This window comes from Vanessa atalanta, chromosome 21, assembly GCF_905147765.1.
Source record: "Vanessa atalanta chromosome 21, ilVanAtal1.2, whole genome shotgun sequence".
Lineage (NCBI taxonomy): Eukaryota > Metazoa > Arthropoda > Insecta > Lepidoptera > Nymphalidae > Vanessa > Vanessa atalanta.
The window spans coordinates 3,798,511-3,820,961 of record NC_061891.1 but is presented as its reverse complement, the minus strand read 5'-3'; the positions used below and the strand labels follow the sequence as shown (position 1 = coordinate 3,820,961).

The window sequence follows — 22,451 nt, the reverse complement described above, 5'->3', positions numbered from 1 at the left end:
AAACTATTTCCTTTGTAATAGATAGTGAATGGTTACCCTCCATCCTGTTTCACTGTCATAAATAATTCTTAAATACTAGACATGCGTGGTGAAACGGATAAACTGAGTTTTTGCTCTGTGGCATTTCTGTAAAGAAACGTCAGTTCACCCTCCGCTCTTGGTGCGTGCAGTTATGTAGTTGGATTTCTCGGCCTAAATACAAACAAACACGACGTAACTATAAAAAATATATGGCTTCATTGCGGCAAATTGAAACGCGGTTCAGACTAATTGCCTAAATACGACGAAAAGGTAAGATTATTGTTTATAATAATTAAGTTGTAGACTTATTGTAGATATTCGCTGGTTTATTAATTTATATTCTATATAAGACGTATATTTTTTTGTTATTTATGCGTTATTCGGTTATTTTTTATTTATATTTAAAAATATGAACTTCTTTTAAAATAATATATATTTTTAAAGAGTTTTTATTTCTTATCAAATACAAAAACATATTATATATTGTTGTATGAACCATGAATTTTTTTAATAAAACTAATTCTCGACATATTAAAAAGTAAACATAAATAAAAAAAATGAAAAAATAAAATGTAAGAATATTCCAGTGTCACTATTATTATGTAGCGCCATCTCTTGTACAATAGTCGCTTAAGTTTTGATACAAACCCAATTCTTTCATACATCAAATTTAAAACTCAGTTAACTAGATGGCGCTTTTTTAAAAGTGTTGTGTTTACGTGTTGTGAATCAAATCAAGTTATAATGAAGTGCTAATTTAAAACGAAACGTTGAGTAAAATATAGTTTATTTCTTAATAAATATTGCGATTTGATCCCAAATTCTGTATAAGTTATAATTATCATGGATCAGCTACATTTCAATAGAGCTATTGGTGTATTGGAAAAGTTTGGAAATAGGTATACTAATCTTTGCAGTCAGCACACTTTTCAGCGTTTTCAGTTACTACCTTCTTCCAGTGTACAATATGACTAGCATCAACATTTAAATAATAAATCTGTCTATCAAAAAATATAAAATAACATTAGTAGGTAAAATAGGTTTACTATTATCCATTAATAAGTATGTTTAATAATTGTAATACAACGTTCGTGTAGTTCTGATTGGTGTAAAGGTTAATAATGCAAGGCGTTAAGTCCGCCTTTTGTATCTGTCAACAAAGTTTTTAAAAAAATAAGTTATTTAGTTTAAAAACTAGTAAAGTGTTATACACTTTTATGTTATTAATATTTTCGAATTAAAAGGTAAAATTCGCGATCGTTTATCCACTTTTAAAAATATTTATAGGTTTTAAATTAGACCAGAACTATATAGAGAACAGTCGATCCGTAAATTATCAACATTCAACATACGGATCGATTTGCACGAGCCATCTCTTTTCGCACGTTGTCCCCGTTTTATAGGTTCGTTCCGTTTTTACGTGTCGTCCCGATTTTAAGTGTGAACACGTTAATAGGTGCTCTGAATATGACATGTCCCCGTGCTATAATTGCTCGATATTTTATAATAAACGATACAAAACCATTTTTTTTTTTCTCTAAATTGAATCAAGTTATGCGAGTAGAGATTACATCAATATTAATTAAAAAACGATTAAAACAAATTATGAAATCTTTCTTGTATTTTCATAAATGACTGAGACAATAATTTCTAATTTAAATGACACTATTAACTTTAGGTAAGTATATAACATACTTATAAGTACTTTACACGGTAGTAGGGTTTTGTACAAGCTCGTCTCGATAGGTAACTCCCATTCATAATAGATACTACCGCCAAACAGCAATACCAGTGTTGTCTTCCAGTTTGAAGGGTGAGTGAGCCAGTGATGAATGATGATGAATCACACAAGGGATATATTATCTGAGTTCCCGAAGAAATCTTTATTTTTTTATGGGCTGATATTGATATGGGACACGATAAACAGGCGATCTTATGGTAAGTGGTGACCTCTTACCATAAGATCGCCTGTTTATCCTGTCCGCCTACATATGAAAAGTAGCTATATAGATCACCCGCCGGTGCTTTCTTCTCAGCGTTTACAAAGTGTGTGTGCGCACATACAAGTACACTTCCTACGTGATTGCCTTGTTTAAGTTGAGAATGGTTGCTGTGCCCTTATATGATCAGAAGCAAAACACCGTAAGACCAATATCTTTGCCAATGTTTTACTACAAAATAGATTCAATAATAAAATATCCAATTTACCTAAGCATTGTACCCGTTTTATTGAAATGTTTTATAAGAATCAAAATTGAAAACCACGAACGAACGTGAAATGAATCTTCTAATATAAAAATGCAATATTACCCTCACTTCAAACGTTTATAGAAACAAAATGAAAATTCCTCCCGTTTGAGATTATAAACAAATGAATCTATAAAGGTAATAAAAGGTGTATTGAAATTTATTGAAATCTCGGGATTACGGAAGGTCTTTCAGCTAAGTCTGTTTGATGGGGGTTAATGATTAATGAGATCTTTCGCTTCATCAATTTCAAGTACAGTCGACAAAAAAAAATTTTTTTGAAAGTGGATTTATTAAATCGATATCATATTATCAACGTGTAGGTACCAGTTATTTGTTCTACTGCTACTACTTAACAGGTAACAGAAAGTCTGCAGTTCTCAAAGTCCTGGCCGTAATACCAGGTTGGGTCAAAGATAAGTTAAGGGGGTTTTTCTTTTAAGATATTTTTAATAGAAGCTTCGAGTTTGGCAGTTGACGGTATTTTCATTGGGTACATTAAATTCAAGTCATATCAGATATTCTATTCCATCGGATTATGAGAAATATGTAATAAAGAACGCAGATATGTTGCACTCTCATTTGTGAACAATATGTGTTTTGCAGGTGGCTACTCACTTTTAAAAGTCTCAGGAAAAATCTCGAAAATATACCCAATTCTTTCAATAACCAGATTATTTCTTTGATTTATATGGGTGCCGACAACATGGACCAAATACTCAAATGCACCCCCTAATTGAATTGTCTCATAACCCATACTCTACCCCTCTAACACTATGCCTATTATATATATTTGAAGTGGAGAGAGTGTACGTACGTACAGTCAGCGTCAAATAATTAGAGACGCTCAGGGTATTCAAAGAAATAGACGCTACCAAAAAGTCAATGATATCGGTACAAACGAAGTTTCCTTATTATTGTCAACAATATACTCGCTCGAAAGGTCGAGACGTTTAAAATGTCATATAGATCGATTCAGTCAAACCGCCATAAATATGGTTACAGTCATCTCGCCAATGGTATCCAAGCATATCCACCGCCAGTGCAAAGCCGTTCAAGCTACGATCTTCCCTTAACCTTATAGCCGATTCGAGTACAGACATTTGTCGTCTCTTAAATCTAACGTGATATAATGATTAATTTACTGAAAAGTTTCATAAATTCCGCTCTGCACTGCATGATTCGTAACGTAAACGAAATCGTAAATAAGTTAGTTAAACAATGAGCATGAATCATTTGACACGGGGAATGTATGTTATTTTATGTTGCCATAAAAGTCGATTAGGTTCTAGTATATAGTACGTATTTTATTTAGTGGTCTTAATATATTATTGCTATAAATCTATGGCGCTACTCACTATTATATTAAATACGGCACAAATGATCAATAATAGCTAACTATGAATTTTAACTTGAGTATTTATAACCAGTCAAAGTCAAAGTCAAAGTCAAAAATCTTTATTCAATATAGAAGTGTTTGCACTTGCTTATTGATTGTCAAAAATCTACCACCGGTTCGGAATTTAGCACCTCGGACCTGAGAAGAACCGGCGAAAGAAACTCAGCGGGATATATTTTTTTTTATTTTTTTTTAACCATTTTCCATGTAGGTACAATGATAAGTATATTTTAGTTGTTTGAAACAGCCTGGAGGCGATCATTTCATTCCCAAGGTGTGCAGTCAACTAAAAAGTCATTAGTGTTGTAATATCCTTTAGCACACAAACGCTCTTTAACGACTCTTTTGAATTTTATAATTGAATAATTTTGAACGTTTTCTGGGATCCTGTTGTAAAAACGTATACATTGCCCCAAAAAAGAGTTACTAACCCTGTGTAATCGGGTACTTGGAGTAACAAGTTTATTCTTGTTCCTAGTGTTAATAGAATGTACGTCACAATTTCTGGGAAAATCATTTATGTTTTTGCGTACATACATAACATTATCAAAAACAAATTGAGAAGCGACAGTCATTATTTTAATTTCTTTAAATTTACCTCTTAACGAATCTTTTGGGACCAGGTTATAAATTGCACGAATAGCCCTCTTCTGCAGTACAAAAATAGTATTAATGTCAGCTGCATTACCCCAGAGTAGGATGCCATACGACATTATACTATGGAAATAACTGAAGTACACAAGGCGTGCCGTATCCACATCAGTCAAAAGTCTAATTTTTTTTACCGCATAGGCTGCAGAGCTAAGTCTATTCGCCAATTTATTTATATGGGGGCCCCATTGGAGCTTAGAGTCTATTGTCATACCAAGGAACTCTGTTGATTCTAAAACATCTAATGCTTCCCCGTTTAAACCTACACTCGTTTTGACACATCTTACATTGGGAGTAGTGAATTTAATACATTTAGTCTTTTTACTATTTAACATTAAATTATTAACACTAAACCAATTTACTATTTCAGAGAGAGTATTGTTCACATCGTCATATATCGAAAGACGTCTTTTTATTTTAAAAATTAAAGAAGTATCATCAGCAAACAATACTATCTCGAGTTTATCACCTAGGAGATGTGGCAGGTCATTTATATAAACAAGGAAGAGAAATGGTCCAAGAATTGATCCTTGAGGGACCCCCACAGTAACTGGAGACCCGGGAGATCTCTTTCCATTTATATCAACCCTCTGAATGCGATTGCTCAGATACGAAATCAGAAGACTGAGTGCAGTGTCCCTAATTCCATAATGACGTAGCTTCCTGACCAAAGTTTCGTGTTGCACACAATCAAAGGCCTTAGATAAATCACAAAATATCCCTAAGGCATCCTGTAACTCCTCCCAGGCCCTGTAAATATTTTCAACGAGCTCAACACCAGCGTCAGTTGTCGAGCGACCCCTTGTAAATCCAAATTGTTTCTTGTGTAGCAACTTGTTATTGTTAAAATGTACTAGCATTTGATTTAGTAATAACTTTTCAAAGATCTTGCTAAGAGTTGGTAGTACAGAGATGGGCCTATAGTTGTTGGGGTCTGATGTACTACCTGATTTAAATATTGGTAATACTCTACTATGTTTCATGAGGTCAGGAAACACGCCACTAAGGACACATTTATTAAATATAGTGACAAGGTAGGGTGCGATTACATCAATTATTGAATTGACTACCTTGACAGAGATCCCCCACAGATCGGCCGTTTTCTTAATATCTAGTGATCTGAAGGAACTTATTACATCACTTACACTTACTGTATTAAATTTAAAGATAATATTACATTCTTCCACATGGTTTTTTAATAATGATTCAGCAACGGTAGGAGAGGAATTTAATGAGTTAGTTGTCGAAAATGGAATGTCAGCAAAAAAATTTTCAAAAACAGTTGCAACATCCCGATCTGAGGAAAATAAATTGTTGTCAATAGATAAGCTAAAGTCGGAGATGTTATTTTTGACTCTTCCAGTTTCACAATTAATAATTTTCCATGTCATTTTAATTTTATCAGGTGCCTCAATAATTTTTTTTTTTATATGCAATGATTTAGCTGTATGACATACACGTTTGAATAGTTTAGAGTAGGCACTAACATAACTGATAAATGAAAAAGACCGATTGTATGATCTTTCACTATAAAGTTCATACAACCTCTGCCTACTCTTGTGAATTCCGACAGTCGCCCAATCATTAAATTTAAGAAAATTCCTAGAATAGACTGTCTTGGAAGTAAATATGGCATTAAATTCTGTTTTAATTAATTTAAAAAAATTGTTATAAAGCTCATTAGAATTATCATTTAATTGTAAATATGAGAGCTTTGCCATGATATTACTTCTGAACTTCTCAATTCGATACAAATTGTGAGTGAGTGATACGACCAATATATTTTATCATTTTCATTTAAAAGGCAAAGATGTAGATTAATTATTATTAATTTAATAGAGGTACGCTTAGCGAAGCATGTGGTATATTGAATAATATATTCTTGATTTAGTATTTTAGTTTGTCGCCTGCAAACTGTTTAGTTTATTGCATTAATATCAGTTACCAGATTGTACTTTTTACGGATGTTTCGAATTTCATGTAGCGTTTCGAGATTAAGGAATAAATCATCACGTATATAAACGTTCATCGTTTTCTTGTTACAGAAACGCTCTCGACTAGAACTTCGAAATGGTATGTTTTTATTTGTGTAACTGTTTGAAATTTTGTTATACGTTTTCGTGTGAATTTTATAACATATGCGTATACTTTTTTTCAGTACGGTTTTGTGAATTACGCCCTTGAGCTGTTGGTGACTAAGACCTATGGGGAGGAGACATGGGAAAAAATAAAGTATGTATATGTTAATTCTATTTTTAAATCAATGTAATATAGTGTAATAACTAACTGATAGTCCGAACTTCGTCTGAGTGAATAAGGATATTATTTACTTCCAACTACCATTGGAGGACTTATTCAAACGCATACATAATAATTATCCCGAATAAAAAACAACATTAATACCTTCATAGCTTTTTTTAGTGAAAAGATCTTATAGCCTATTCTAATAGAAGTAGGAATAAATATAAACAAACCTTAGATTTACGTATTTCATGCGATTTGCTAATAACTCAGCTATATTGTGCACTACTAAGAGTTTATGATTAATATATCTTTATTTATAATACAAGACTTTACTACTTATTTGAAATTTACTTCCAAAATGCCGATGACAGTTTCGTGTGCATAGTGAATATCATAGATCAATCAAGCTCTCGACCAATGATATCACGTCAATTAGCTGTCATAATATGTTGTTTATTTGGTTTTTCTATTATTATTGTTGGATTATTAATTTCTGTTTTCAAAATATTCTTTAAATTAGATATTTATCAAAGCAAGAAATGTATTTACTACCAGGAAAGATTAATTGTCTTTGTGGAGCCAGATTCTTGTACTCATTATTACCTTTAATTTTCTGCGCACCCATGGTGTAACAATATGAAAATATTGATTTTTTTTTTTTCAGGAAAAAAGCTGAAGTCGCAATGGAAGGATCCTTTCTAGTAAGGCAAATATATGAAGACGATATTACTTACAATCTCATAACAGCCGCTGTAGAAATTTTACGTAAGTTATTCTACGAGTATATCATTAATTAATAAATACTTGACAGGAATGCTTACGAGTTATAATATGCAGAATGACTGCCTTATGTAGCTAGTGGCTAGATACGAGGCTGTAAATCCAGAGGCCCGAGACGTCCCAGGACATTAACAGGCTGTTAATTTTACGTATAATATTAAATTGAACGATCGTAAACCGCAAGTGCTTTCAAGCGCTTTAGAAATTATTATCTTTAATCAAAAATCATTATTACAGAAAAACCAGCTGACGCCATTTTAGAATTATTCGGAATGACCTTCTTCGAGTTCTGTCAAGATTCCGGTTATGACAAGATTCTACAGGTACTCGGAGCAACTCCGCGTGATTTTCTTCAGGTAAATATATATTATTTTGTATATTTTTTTATTGACTTACTCAATTAAAATTTGTACGGGGACAACTTTTGACAAATATTCACATTATCATAAGTTCGAAAAATTGTAAAATAAGTCAAGTTATATTGGATTTTTTTTTATTTATTTATATTTTACTGCACGTTTCATAATGACCCAACGATACGAGTTACAGAAATGGCCAAAGGCAGGCTTGTAGGCTTGTCAACCTTAATCAGAAGTCCTGTTAGAGAACTGAAAAAATATACAGTTAAACTATATTAATCGTAAGAAAAAAAAACAATTGAATGTGACAATTTTTGTGTACGCCTCTTTCTCCCACATGAACGTGCACAGGTGATTGTCGTCAACCTGCAAAACAACGAGGAAGCAACTCAGTTGATAATTGAATTAGTTAATTGTTTTAACAGACTAATATTCTCATATTTCCTTATAATTTATATCTGGGAAATATTTTAAAACTACCGCTTAGTTCTCCCTTCCCTATCATGTTTCAATGGAACATAAAACTTTAGTCAGAGAAACGCATGTTTTTACTCGAACGTAAGTAGTAACTCAAGTAGAAGTAGAACTTTGTTCTAATTCATGTAATAAATTATAAGAAATAGTGAAAGTGATTCTAGAACGTTCTATGCATTTTGTTTTATTGACAGAATCTAGATGGCTTACATGACCATTTGGGCACCCTATATCCTGGAATGCGAGCGCCTTCATTCAGATGCACTGAAAGACCCGAAGACGGGGCATTGGTGCTCCATTACTACTCCGATAGACCTGGGTTGGAGCATATCGTTATAGGTATCGTCAAGGTAAATAAGGCGACCATCTTGTACTTTTTTTACGATATAGGTAGGCGGACTGGCAAATGCAGGCGGCGTAAGAAATATTATACATTCCACACATCACATCACAAACCAACCTTGGAAACTAAAAAGTTAGGTCCATTGTACTTTTATACCGGAACAAAAAAATACTAAGTATTACTGTTAGGCGGTAGAATATCTGATAAGCAGGCAGTGCCTTCCTACGCAGACTTGCATAACGTCCCACCAAATAAAGAGTTTAGATTAAAATTTATAAAAAAAAATAAGTAAAATTTGAATTTATTTAAACTATGTTAAGTTTTACTACACAATAAAATTAATATTAAATATAATATAACTCCACTGCAGACGGTGACAAGTAAACTTCACAAAACAGAAGTTAAGGTGGAAATATTAAAGACGAAGGAGGAATGCGACCACGTTCAGTTCCTCATCACGGAGACATCTAACACTGGACGTGTTTCTATACCTGAGATTGCTGAAATCGAAACTTTATCACTCGGTAAGTATTCTATTAAAAGCATCGTTCACATCCAGTACTATTATTAACTGACCATAAGTAATATCTGGTCATAAGAAAGTAGGTTCAATCAATGCCAAACTCTACCATCATATTGTATATCTTGATTCTATGTGAAGTTTGTTTTAATCGACTTCAAGAAAGGAGGAGGTTATCACTTGTTGTATTGTTTTCTGAAAGAGAGAGAACTCATTCATTAGTAAACCGATTAAGAAAATTTTTCTTTTGTTGGTACTTCCCGTTTGGAAGTTTTAAGGAAAAAATTGAAGTCAGAAGAAGAAGAAAAGAAGGTTATTTTTTTGTTAAAATTTTATATTATTTGCACACAAAGTGGCTCTGAATACCGATAATTATTTTTTACTTAACTATTGTCCACTTCACCTTAATCACAGGATTATAATAATTTCCACTTAACTTAGGGCTATTTTTTTTTCTTATTCATACCTACTAAATAAAAACAAAATAAAAACCCGATAGCCCAATTCAATCGACACGCAACTCCATCGATGTATTTATAATATATAATTAGACACATAATTTTCTAAAGTTTCGTGCTTGTTTTGATATTTGCGTATATGATTCGGAATTTGAAATCTCCTTTTATGATTTTAGAGCCAAAGATTAGCCCTGCGACATTTTGCCGCGTTTTTCCATTTCACCTCATGTTCGATCGGGAGTTGAACATCGTACAAGCTGGACGAACTGTATCCCGCTTACTGCCAAGAGTCACTCGCCCAGGATGCAAGATAACTGACGTTTTGGAGACGGTAAAACGAATTAGATATTATTGAAATCATCAGAAGTATTCGTTATACGTAATTTATCAGTGATAATAGGAATTTGACTTGAGGATAAGCCCATTTTACTTAATTTAGTTTTATTTTTTTCAATTTAATAAAATATGCGATGCTTATAAACTTTTCCGCCCGCTTGGATATTTGATCCTGGCAAAATGTCTCCAGTGACATTTCAAATGAAACATATTTACAACTTCCACGAAATTTCTCGGCCTTAAATAACTTATTTATAAAAAATGCAGCTGTTCCACGTTTAATGTGCATTTCAGAATTGATTATATTATCCTAACTATTTCTAATATTAAAAACTGAGCTAGAAGCACTGAATTCAACGTGATTGACATGTGCTTATAGTTATGTTGCACGGCAATGAATGAAAACTTCGTAAGCCCGTGAGGTTTGAATAAAATTCTGCCACATATGTATAGATATATCTATATTGAAGCAGCGTGGCGGATAAAGCCTCCAAAAACTCTTCACCAGCAGTGGAACACTTACAGGTTACATACATACACATAATAAATAAAACATGCACTATTTTAGGTCCGCCCTCATTTGGAGATGACATTTTCAAATGTTTTGGCTCATATCAATACGGTATATGTGTTGAAGACTAAGCCAGAGGAAATGATTGTCGCAGATCCTCATGAAGAAATTGCTTCTTTGCGTTTAAAGGTATATTTAGTACATTACAATAAATGATTATTTTTTCTCATATTTGTTGTCCTTGCCTATGTTCCAATCTATTTGGAATGAGCGCAGCATGACTTTTCATTCCATTCTCCTCTAGTACTCGTCATCTAATCGTTCAAATCCATCTGTCTCATAACTTTCTTCACACACTCTATCCATGTTTTTTTTTTTAAGTTGTCCTCTTCCCCTCCCACCCACTACGCTAAATATATCTCTCCTATCTGCGCCTCATATGGCCATACTAACCTAAAGGTTTCCTTCCACTTTTTTTGTTATTGGCGCTCATTATTATTATTACATAAAATAACATCAAATATTTTTCCAGGGTCAAATGCTGTATATACCGGAAACAGACGTGGTCGTTTTCCAGTGCTATCCAAGTGTCACTAACTTAGATGACTTGACACGGTAATTGCTTTACATGTCCTATTAGAAGTTTTCTTTCATTTTTTAATCTTAAGCTATTAAGCAGAACTTTATCTATACTAAATAAATTGGCCTATATATAATTTGTGTGTATAATAATTATAAGTATATTGTGATTGAAAAATATAATGTTTTCGTATTGTTTCGCCTACATATTATAATTTGAAAATTATGTCTGAGAATCACCATGAACAATCTTTATAAACTACCCAAAACAGAATAGGGTCCAACTAAAGTTAATTTCGAATTCCCAGCGAAGCATTTTGACACACTAATGTTTTAAGCCATAACATTAATGTTATTCTCAAGATTATATAATATTTCATTACGGTTATGTTTACAGACGTGGACTTTGCATCTCAGATATTCCACTACATGACGCTACAAGGGATCTCGTTTTGATGTCCGAGCAATTTGAAGCCGACTATAAATTGACTCAAAATCTTGAAGTTCTGACTGATAAGTTGCAGCAAACATTCCGTGAATTGGAGGCGGAGAAGCAGAAAACTGACCGGTAAATATTTAAGTATTCTAATAATATGATGATGGTTTATTTAAAAATATGTGAAAATAGACGAATCACAGTAAGCGTTCCTATAATAAGTATTGATGCAGATTGTAATAAACTCTCATTAAAAAAAAACATGATTTTGGCTGAATTCGCTATTGTTACAGAATATCTATCATGTTAAAACATCAGTAATATACACTGCTTATGCTTATGCTTTTAAAAATTGCTTATCTATTTTCTTAATAAAAGTATGCATGACGGAAAGAAAATATAAATTTTAGTTTAGGAAAAATATAATACACTTAAAGACATCTTTAATTTGAGTAACAGACATTCTTAAATTAAACGCTCTTCACTTTTACACATTACTAGTTTTTATTTTCCAGTCTCCTTTACTCGGTACTTCCAATAAGTGTCGCTACTGAGCTGCGTCACTGTCGTCCCGTTCCCGCTCGTCGATATGACCCTGTGACTCTTCTCTTCAGCGGCATCGTTGGTTTCGCTAACTATTGCGCTAGGAACATCGACCACAAAGGTGCTATGAAAATCGTCAAAATGCTCAACGATCTGTATACTGCCTTTGACGTACTCACAGACCCGAAAAGAAATCCTGATGTTTATAAAGTAAGTATTATTTTAAGTTTAATCAGTATAGTAACCGACCTAGTCTTAGAAAAATACATCTTAGAAGGAACAATAAATCATGAAGTATTCGATTTTGTTTATGATTTATAGATATTAAATTTTGTACTGTGATTTAAAGGTTGAGACAGTTGGAGATAAATACATGGCCGTATCTGGTCTGCCAGAATATAAAGTGGCACATGCAAAACATATTTCATTGCTGGCTCTTGAAATGATGGACCTTTCTCGAACTGTCACTGTGGATGATGAACCGGTGGTAAGTAGCAAATGGATTAAATTTCCTTGCAAAATTGTTTCCTACACACACTCATTGAATTTACTTATTAAAATCATACCATTATATCACACATTACGGATATTAATACATACTAGTATCTTGACAATTTAATTTTTTTAAATATTTTACAGGGCATTACTATAGGTATTCATTCGGGTGAAGTTGTGACTGGGGTTATTGGACATCGTATGCCACGCTATTGTCTCTTCGGGAACACGGTGAATCTAACAAGTCGCTGTGAAACTACTGGAGTTCCCGGAACTATAAATGTCAGCGAAGATACTTACAGGTTGGTTTTTTAGTAATGAATTAAAGGAAAAAAAAAAACATTTTCGTGTAAGGTTTAATCATCAAACAAATCCAAATATTTTTTCAGTGCTGGAGGTATAGGTAATTTTTGAATACCAAATGGGAGTTCGAAATTATTCCACAGCATTTCTCTTATTTGACATCTGCAGAGATGCTTTAATTCTACTGGCCTGATACCACATCTGGAAGTAGGAACCAAATGATCGTCCAGTATTTCACCATACTTTTCTAAGGCTAACTTTCTTTGATAGTTGTAATCTTGTGGCAATTCCAAATGTTTTAACGTGGCTTTGTCTACTGTTAAATCAATTCTCGGTACTGCTCTTAGAGTTAACTTGAGACACGAAACAAGTTCATACGGATACTTTCTATTATATTCTTTTAATCTGTCTAATATTGATTCTATTGGATTTGTTGAAACATGATCGGCAGTTATTCTGGCACCGAATCTTAAAAGAATCATTAGTATTTCCGATGCTCCCATTTGAATCACCACTCTCACGGGTGATGCTTTTCCACAACTTTCTAGCGGAACATCTATAAAGCGATAACTTTTGATACCGTCTCTATACTCTAAACTAGCATTGGTTGCGTGGTCCAAGAAATAAACTAATGCGTGTACATTTTCTTCTTTATCCATAAAATCAGATTTCCATCCCGCCAAAAAATATGGTGCTGACGTGCCAAAAATTGCTCCTATTAAGTAAAAAGAACTATTTTTTTAAATTGACAAAATAATAATTTATTTTTAAATCTAGCTCTCATATCCTATTATATTCTTACAATGTCTTATTTAATTGATTATAGCTGCATTGTTAATACAAACGTTATAATTTTTTATAAATAAGATAATAATTTTAAATAATACTCACCAAGAAAGATTCTCTCAAAAGTACCTTCACAAGCGTACAATTCATCCAACAAAGCGGCCACAGTACCATTATCTTGTAGACTCCAGTCAAAAGCAAGTTTCATTGCTATGTAGAGAAGGTTATGGTATTTTCCCATTAGACATACATCACCATTATCTATTTTGCAACGATTGTGGTATCTAAGTGCGGAGGATACGAAGGATTTGCATGTTGCGTTATCTGACTTATTTTGACCTGAAATAACGCCATCAAGATCCATTATTACGTTATATAATTCACACGCAGGTTTCTATTTGATTTAAAAATTTATCAAACATTAAATTGGATAAATCTAATAACATATGGCATTTAATTATTGAATTAGGTAATTTAATAAAATTTAGGATGAAGCAAATTAATTTAATTCAAGCTAGATTAAACACTTGTAGCACCTTTGGCACATCCAGCAATCACAGTATTAAAATATTCCACTAATTCACGTCTTCTAAATCTTGCATTTAAGCCGTCGCGCTGCATAGTACTGAACACTTCATCGAAATAAAATTCCATAAAAGAATCCATGGTCCACGAAAAATTTAGTTTTAATTCTTATAAATAATTATAAAAAAAATGATTTATGTTAACTGATTTGACAATTGATGTTTTTATTATAAATACATAGTTGTACCTCTTTTATTGATAATACAATTTACTTTTTATTTTACTCTAAAGATATCTAACAGGATGTTCTTTGACAGCACCTGGTCTAGCAATAGATTAAAATCAGTAATTGTTTCCCTTTCGTTATGTTGGAAATCTTCTAAATGCAGGTTAATCCACTTACCTTTGGTTACAACATTGGGAAGCCATATTGTGGTTAGTTTTTAATATCCGAATTTGTGATTCTATTTCTTCCTCCATATCAATACGAGTTAAATTGAAGAATATTACTGGTTTAAACACGCGTGTTAAATAAAAGGATAATAATCAATAGGTATAAATGCTATGAAAAATATTCGACCTCATAATAATCACAAAAATCTCCACTAATACATTATTGCACAATTTATACGTTGTAAATTTTGAAGGCATATCAATTTGTAGATTATATCTAAAGGGCGACATGACCATTCAAATTGATGGACCTATGACAAACAATACACACAATCAAAACTAAGTTTCTCGTCGGCTATTCTCGGTAGAGTCTGCATTACGATGAAATGACTATTCAAAAGTCCTTGTAAAACCCTACTCGGGAAAAGTCTATTTCGATTTTAATTTAAAATAATAAATAATACTTTCTTTTCAGCTATTTAATGCGGGAGGATAACTACGATGAGCAATTTGAACTCACGTATCGTGGTCACGTCTCCATGAAGGGTAAAGCCGAACCGATGCAGACATGGTTCCTGACAAGGAAGACGAATTAAATTAAAATAAGAAAATACTTTGTTACCCTACAGGAACTTAAAAAAATATATTAATGTAGTAAGTGTTCGCATTATCGTCACAAAAATGTAGATGTTCGTCTGTTACACTTTCTATCAATGAAGACTAATGTTTTTCAGGATCAGGAGACGTGATGACTATTTTGTAGAATCGATGTTTAGAATTTTTGAATGATTATTCGATGCCTTGTAGTTGAACTCGGGCCTAAATTCATATTGATAAAAATATTTTCTTCGATATTACCGTTAGATATTATAAATAAAGCTAATAAAATACGTAGATTTTTTTCAAATCGTTAATGTTAACTATATAAAAAAACATTATTTTTTTTAAATGTATTTTGGCAAATATTACTTTTCATGGTGATGTGGTATATTATTGAAATGCCTTTTTGGTGAACACTCATGAAATCAAACATTCCCATTGTTTGTTCCTAAGAGTCCTAATACAGATTTACATAAATTAATTTGCATTGATTATCAAATTGCATGTTGATTTATATTTATTAATTGTTTCCAAATATTTTTACTTATTTATTATGGAGTAATTTTGTTAACATATGCGGAAAAAATATATTTACGCATAGGTTTTATATTATTTATATTCATGAAAGTATAAATTTAGTGTTTTAGTTTTTAATAAATTATATTGCGATTTATATTTTATTTATAATTTATAACAAACAATTTAAACAAGTTGTTGTAAAAGGGCAATGCCAGAAACTGTACGGAACCACCAAGTTACGTCGTTAGGTTTTGATTTTATTTAAATGTAAAAAAATGAGATTTTCGTTAGGTTAGTTTAATATAATTACTCAAGATGTCTGTATTTTCAGAACTTAACCGAATCTGGTTAGTGTTTTTAAATTTAATATGATTTTTAATGAATAACATATGAGTAAGTGCATACTCATTCGTTTTCATTGAACGAACATTAATTAAAAGAACTATTTCGAACAGTTTGTATGCGGACATACTTATAGTCACGCATCCCCGTTTCTCCAATAAAAGAAAATAATTATTATAGGATTTGAATGGACTCCTTGTTTAATGTAAACATATTACAGAATAACATTATGTTACTGAAAGATTTTCTTATATTTTTTTTATGAATATATTGTTATAAATATTTGTTGTAAGTATAATAATTGCAGAATCTGACTTTGTCGTTTGTCTAGTCATTCATTGTTTGTTATGTATCGGTGAGCTTTAAGTTTATTTTATTTATAAAATTTTATCAATAAATGTTTGTCTATTAGCCTCTAGTCATGATAAAGATTACTTAAAAATAAAAATATGTATTTGAAAACAAATCTTTTAAATAACATAGTATCTCCAAATATCAAAAACAACACTTCTTGTCGATTATATATATACGTACATATATGATACATATATGTTTTTAGTTGAGAGCCGAGATGGCCCAGTGGTTAGAACGCGTGCATCTTAACCGATGATTTCGGGTTCAAACCCAGGCAATCACCACTGAATTTTCATGTGCTTAATTTGTGTTTATAATTAATCTCGTGCTCGGCGGTGAAGGAAAACATCGTGAGGAAACCTGCAATTTCAACGAAATTTTGCCACATGTGTATTCCCCCAACCCGCATTGGAGCAGCGTGGTGGAATATGCTCCAAACCTTCTCCTCAAAGGGAGAGGAGGCCTATGACCAGCAGTGGGAAATTTACAGGTTGCTAAAAATGTTTTTAGTGACCGAGTGGCCGGTGACATCTCCAAGCTTTCTTAATCTACCCTTACTAAAATATGTGACCCATAAATTGTGTCAAAATATCGCAATTATATGTTTGGTATATAAACATCTCTTTTTCGATATACTCGGTTAAAATAATGCGTAAAACTCAAAAGCAAGGCTGTTGGACATTACGATAAACGCCTAAAAATAAGCGGCTTGGAATGTCGACGGACGACCTCCACCATCCGGTTGTGACACAGAATATAAACAACAATGGAAATGGCATCAATTTATTAAGTCTTGTATGGATTTAAAGAACAATATAAATACTTCTTTTTTATGATATAGGACGTACAAATGGGCCACTTGATGGTAAGTGCTCACAACCCCCTACAGATATTAGCGCTTTAATCACCAATGCACCACCAATACCGGGAGCTAAGATATTATGTCCCTTGTGCCTGTAGACACTGACACACTCAACCTTCAAACCAGAACACAACAATAATATGTATTGCTTCTTGGCAGTAGAATATATGGTAAATGGTACCTACCCAGACGGACTTACACAAAACCAAAGCATATCCTCCTTATTGTACATCAATGAAACTAAATATAAAATACGGCCAAGAAAGATGTACGACAGCTCTATTGCTACTTATTCGTTTATTATATGTATGTATACTTTTAAGAAAAAAACACAACTTACATTCGGAATTGTTGCCATATATTTTTATAAAATATGTAAATGAATAACCTACACGCACTATGATCAGTTAGTAAAATATCAGCAGTTTCCCCCAATTTTCTCCTAGTCAAAATTTCCGAAAACCCCTTCTTAGTGGATGCTTACATTATAAAATAACCCTATGGTTCATACTCCAGCTTTCTAGAAAATTCAGTTGTGCTTGCATGGATTTGAACCCGCAATCATCGGTTAAGATGTACGCGTTCTAACCACTGGGCCATCTCAGCTCATGCGGTATCATTTCCAATAAGCTTTAAGTGCTTAAGGTTGTCCGGACGACTTTACGATCTTTAGAAAACGTTCCCAGAAACGTATCGCCAAAATCATGATATTACTTCATCTAAATCTCTTTCTCTTTAACAGGTAACCGACCTTTTATACTTTTTTAATGAAACATTTTATTTATTTCTTTTCGAATTCAATGGAACTATTCTGTAAGAACAAACTCGGAACTTGTTGCAGAACACGATCGTGATATGTCAGAATGTTATACGCGACATTGATTATTGTAATTATAACATTTAAAGGATACATGTGTCAAAATAGGGTACCATCCTGTCGGTTTTCAACATTTTACGAGTGAGGTATGAGATTTGATCTTACAGAATAGCTCCATTGAATTCGAAAAGAAATAAATAAAATGTTTCATCTTTGGTCTGCTTTACAACTATCTAAAAGTCATTACATAGACTAAGTCAGGGTTATGAGAGATTTTTACTTACCAAAACACATAAGAGCTTCCGCGAATCTTTTTCCATTAACCAAACTTCCGTGTTCAATGCTTCGTTTGCGATCAATTTATGTGCGTTATCCATTGCTAGATATTGAGTTTTCATGCATTTAATTTGTGCTGATAATATAATTTATATCGTTAACTGTGGAAAATTTTAAGTTACACTTGCCTGAGTTGAATAAAATTCTGATAAATGTTTGTCCATCATCCAAGCAGCGTTGTATTAAGCTTCAAGTCTGTTTGTTAACAGGATGGCGTTCTTCCATCTATACCATTTAGGTACTGTTACAGTACCTACTTGTTTGATTATAAGTTAGCGTATAGCTGATTGGTATCTAATGATCAGTGTATAAAATAATCCTATAATAAATCATAGTCAAGTTTTCAAGATTTCCAAGAAGAATAATTTCACATGTCAAAATAAACTGATTAATATTAAAGTATGATAGCAATGAAACTAAAAAAAATCAAAGAGATCAGAACAAAATCTAAGACACTCATAGTTAGGTAGATCCCAAAGTACTGGGTAAGTTATTGGATTTTTCATTCGAAAAATCACTAGAAGGCCGAAGTCTCGATGTTGACTTATGCTTAAACTTTTTTCGGTCCTGTTGGATAATTTTAGTGAGGTTAAGTGCGTTTTTATATTAAACGGTTTCCTATATGATCTAAAATTTATATTATATATCATATAAGGACTCAATTTATTTGTTAAGAGTAAATATAAAAAAAAAAATTACGCATTTTAAAAATCAACACCGATCAGAGACGAAACAAGAAACCAGTAAGTTCAACACCTGAAATCTTGCTTGGCCAGTTCGTTTGTGATTTTTTTATATTCCATTAACAGTAATCGTATGGTCAAAGTTTGACATTGGTCTGCTACCATGTGATTTTAATTACAAAAATATTTAAAACTTCGTCAACCATTGCGACTTTTTAATGCCATATTTATTTTTCTTTGGAAGTATTTTTGCAATGTATTACAAAAGTTTAATAGTTTAAAGTTTTATGAATTCGAAGAAGGAAGTTTAGTACATGTTTAGTTGATGTTAGGGTTCATGACATCATTGCTTTTAGAATCATCGAGGCTTATCTCATATTAACATAAATCGTGTTAAACATATGTATTTTTATGGTATTGTTTTTGCTTTGCATTACCTTTGTGAATATTCGATTTGTGTCTGTTTTTTATTATTTTTAAATTTAAATTAAAAAAAGGATAGGTTTTATAAATTGTGTATTGATATTTATATTGGCTTGCTTTGAGAATTAGTCACCAACCTTGAGAACTAAGATGTTACGTCCCTTGTGCCTGTAGTTACACTGGCTCACTCACCCTTCAAACCTGAACACCACAGTGCAAAGTATTACTGTTTGGTAGTAGAATATCTGATGACCCACCAAGATAGGTGTTGCTTGCAAAGACTGACTTGCTCCGTTAAGTAATTACGATTAATTTGTAGCTAAATCACCAGTATTTCTAGCATCAATTTCTGAATCGCCTCCCACTATTGTAACATATTTAACGATATAGATACATGACCGTGCAGAACATTTTTTTTGCAAGCCATATACTTCAAGTGACAGGTCGAGGTCATTGACGTTTCTATTCATATTTATTTAATGTATAATATCTAAAATCTAACAACGAAAAAATCAGATGAGGCGGTATAAAATGTGCGTATTTACACGTATAACAGTATTATTTATAAAAATAATATTAGAGTATAAAAATGTATGTGAAATATATAAAATCAATAGAACAATTCATTAATTTACTGAAAGGTTATATTAATGTTAAAGTCGTTTTTGTGTATTACTTGCGTCTTTAGGGGTTGGTCGTCAGATGTAAAGCATAGAAAAGTAGCCTATGTCCCTTCTTGAAGTTCTAGCTTACTTCATATCAAATTCCATAAATTCGGTACAGGGTTTGGTAGTGATAGAACAACAGACAGACAGAGTTACTTTCTCATTTGTAATATTAGTATATTTGATAATTAAATATTTCTCTGCGTCCATCAAAAGTTACAAAATAGATTTCACTTTATAGTAGATTGAATAATCACGTAATTTTTTAATATCTCGACATGTTCTGATTAACTAATGTATCATTTAACCGAATCGTATATTATTTTGCAAGTACCCCTAAAACTGGGCGCTTAATTCGAGTATCGAACCTGTATTCCAGCGAAAGACATTGGAAACAGGTAAAAAACAGAACAAGTTACCGCAAAAAAGTCAACTCGTGCGCCTGTGAAGGCGACCCAGGTGGCACTCATTCTCCCATGATTAAATGTCTCAAGAAACAATTTTCCGTTACGACTAATTGCATGTTGTCACGCCGATTCAAGGTCGATAATTGGCTGGCAAATCCGAAAGCAACTTGACGGTTTGAATGGAGAAGGCTCTTCGCCTTAAACTTAATCGTCATTTAGACCGCTTTAGCCAGTCAGTCTGCGACTGTCACCTGCGCATGACGCACGCGCGCACGCAAGTGTTCCAATTGGCAAATTTGAATTTTATTACGTTAAAGAAACCGATCGGCCAATTGCGATCGTTGGTTTTCTTAGGCGACTTTTACATATACAGTGTGTCCCGTTAGTGTTGTGTCTGTGACATTGAAATAAAAACTGTTTAATACAGTTGATTGTGTTTTTTTACATTTCATTTTAGAAGGTCGGATGTACTCATTAAATAACTGGTAAGAAACTTTTTTTTTTCATTTAGACATATGCGGATATATTTATAAATATCTAGATTAAATATTTCTATATCCACCTGTCGTTGAGTGTAGTTTTTATCGATAATACTATAGGTATTCCGATGAAGACATTAATTGGTCTTTTAAAATTCGAAAATTCCCACAAAATTAGATCCGGTTAGTGGTATTTGCAGAATATAAATTCGCAAGGACGGTATAATTTAGCATATAATGAGGAAAATTATGAGATATTAATTATATCAGCGTCTTTGAATGACGAGATCTATTCGTTATGCCAATTATAATTATGAACAATACAGGAATGCATGTTGCAAATGTTTGGAGATTTTTAGCCTCAATAGGCCAGTTAGTGGCACAAACATTTAACTTAAGCAGGCATCTGTTCCACTTGTTGTAATTTTCACTAGCTGTCTTCGAGTCACACTCTGTTAGACATCATAGATTCATTTTCATTATCGGAAAACATTATTCAATAATAATTAATCGTTATATAGCGTGTGATGTTAAGAAGTTAAGCAGTTAGTTTATTAGCTGTTGTATTTAAATCATTACTGGACACAAAAATATTGACGTAAAACAAATTGCTTACTAATTATTTATTTTCGAAACTATTTAAAGCAGATGAATCTTAGCACCAGCCTGTATATACTTTAAATAATAAAAAGGAGGTTGTGCTGTTTGGCATACTTTTTTAACATTTGTAATATTTATATTATGTAGGTAGGCATATGCCAAAGAATGGTTATGGAAATATTTATACACATGAGGTCAGTCGCATATCTGCCGCTCTCACACCTAAGTTGCGCACGCGCATACGCCAGTGGAAAGTGTTATAACGGCGATTTGAATAAACTTATGAAAAATAAAAACTTAGATGTTTTAGATATTAATCTAGTTTTATGTATGTGGAACGTTACTTTCAGTTCTCATTTTGAGTGTTTCGTTATTTTATGCGAGTTTAACTTTATATGTACATTTAATTTAACTGAACTTCGCGAAAGTATTTTTCAAAGAAATAGTATCAAAATTCACAGTTTTACAACATATTGCTAAAAACGATCAAAATTTGTACATAATATATTTTTTTGAAGTACATATTTAGGTATATTTATTTATCTTTACGAAAGCTAGCCACGAATGTTTTACACTTTACAATAAACATAAAATACCTAGGTAGGTAATCAAATAATAAAAATCTTTCACCAAGACATAATTTGCAGATTTTAGCAAATATAAGAGAAATCACATCGTGCGAGGCGTTTTTAATTTCTAGAAATTATCTAGATAGACGAAGAATATGCTATTGTTTAATGGCTTTAATTGCATTAGCTTAATTAATATTAATTAGATCTCGTGATATCGTTTCATTGCTAACTACTAATAATTATTCCAAGGAACATTCGTATCTGTAAAGTTAAACGAAACGTCTTACTTAGCCTTTGTTGTGACAGTATGTACTTTAGTAATTAATAAAAAATACATTGTATATATACTGTTAATAGTCGTTTGTTGTAAGCTATTCTTGGCTGACATA

General features: G+C 32.4%; 3 protein-coding genes across 4 annotated transcripts in view; 2 read left to right on the top strand and 1 right to left on the bottom strand.

Annotated features, from left to right (window-relative positions):
* The first annotated feature begins 161 nt into the window (after positions 1-161).
* On the top strand, positions 162-15,520 carry LOC125072411 (guanylate cyclase soluble subunit beta-1). 2 transcript variants are annotated; one of them, XM_047683037.1, is made up of 15 exons: positions 162-291; positions 6,364-6,391; positions 6,477-6,550; positions 7,227-7,327; positions 7,580-7,698; positions 8,370-8,525; positions 8,889-9,042; positions 9,673-9,827; positions 10,401-10,532; positions 10,876-10,958; positions 11,320-11,490; positions 11,874-12,111; positions 12,251-12,388; positions 12,541-12,698; positions 14,879-15,520. In XM_047683037.1, exons 2-15 carry the CDS (start codon positions 6,389-6,391, stop codon positions 14,997-14,999), a joined length of 1,803 nt encoding a protein of 600 aa, XP_047538993.1. In that variant the 5' UTR covers positions 162-291; positions 6,364-6,388; the 3' UTR covers positions 15,000-15,520. The 2 variants fall into 2 exon arrangements, with proteins under 2 accessions (XP_047538993.1, XP_047538994.1); XM_047683038.1 differs by lacking the exon at positions 8,370-8,525.
* On the bottom strand, positions 12,745-14,319 carry LOC125072412. The gene is made up of 3 exons (XM_047683040.1): positions 14,022-14,319; positions 13,591-13,824; positions 12,745-13,414 (listed from the first exon to the last, which is right to left on the bottom strand). The coding sequence occupies exons 1-3, from the start codon at positions 14,149-14,151 to the stop codon at positions 12,753-12,755; spliced, it is 1,026 nt and encodes a 341-aa protein (XP_047538996.1). The 5' UTR covers positions 14,152-14,319; the 3' UTR covers positions 12,745-12,752.
* Positions 15,521-20,661: 5,141 nt separating the features above from the next.
* The window catches only part of LOC125072330 (glutaredoxin domain-containing cysteine-rich protein CG31559-like), a 100,067-nt gene continuing 98,277 nt past the window's right edge, over positions 20,662-22,451 (top strand). The window contains exon 1 of the mRNA XM_047682934.1: positions 20,662-20,896. The gene's annotated coding sequence lies outside the window, so the exon portion shown is untranslated. The remainder of the gene's footprint in view (positions 20,897-22,451) is intronic.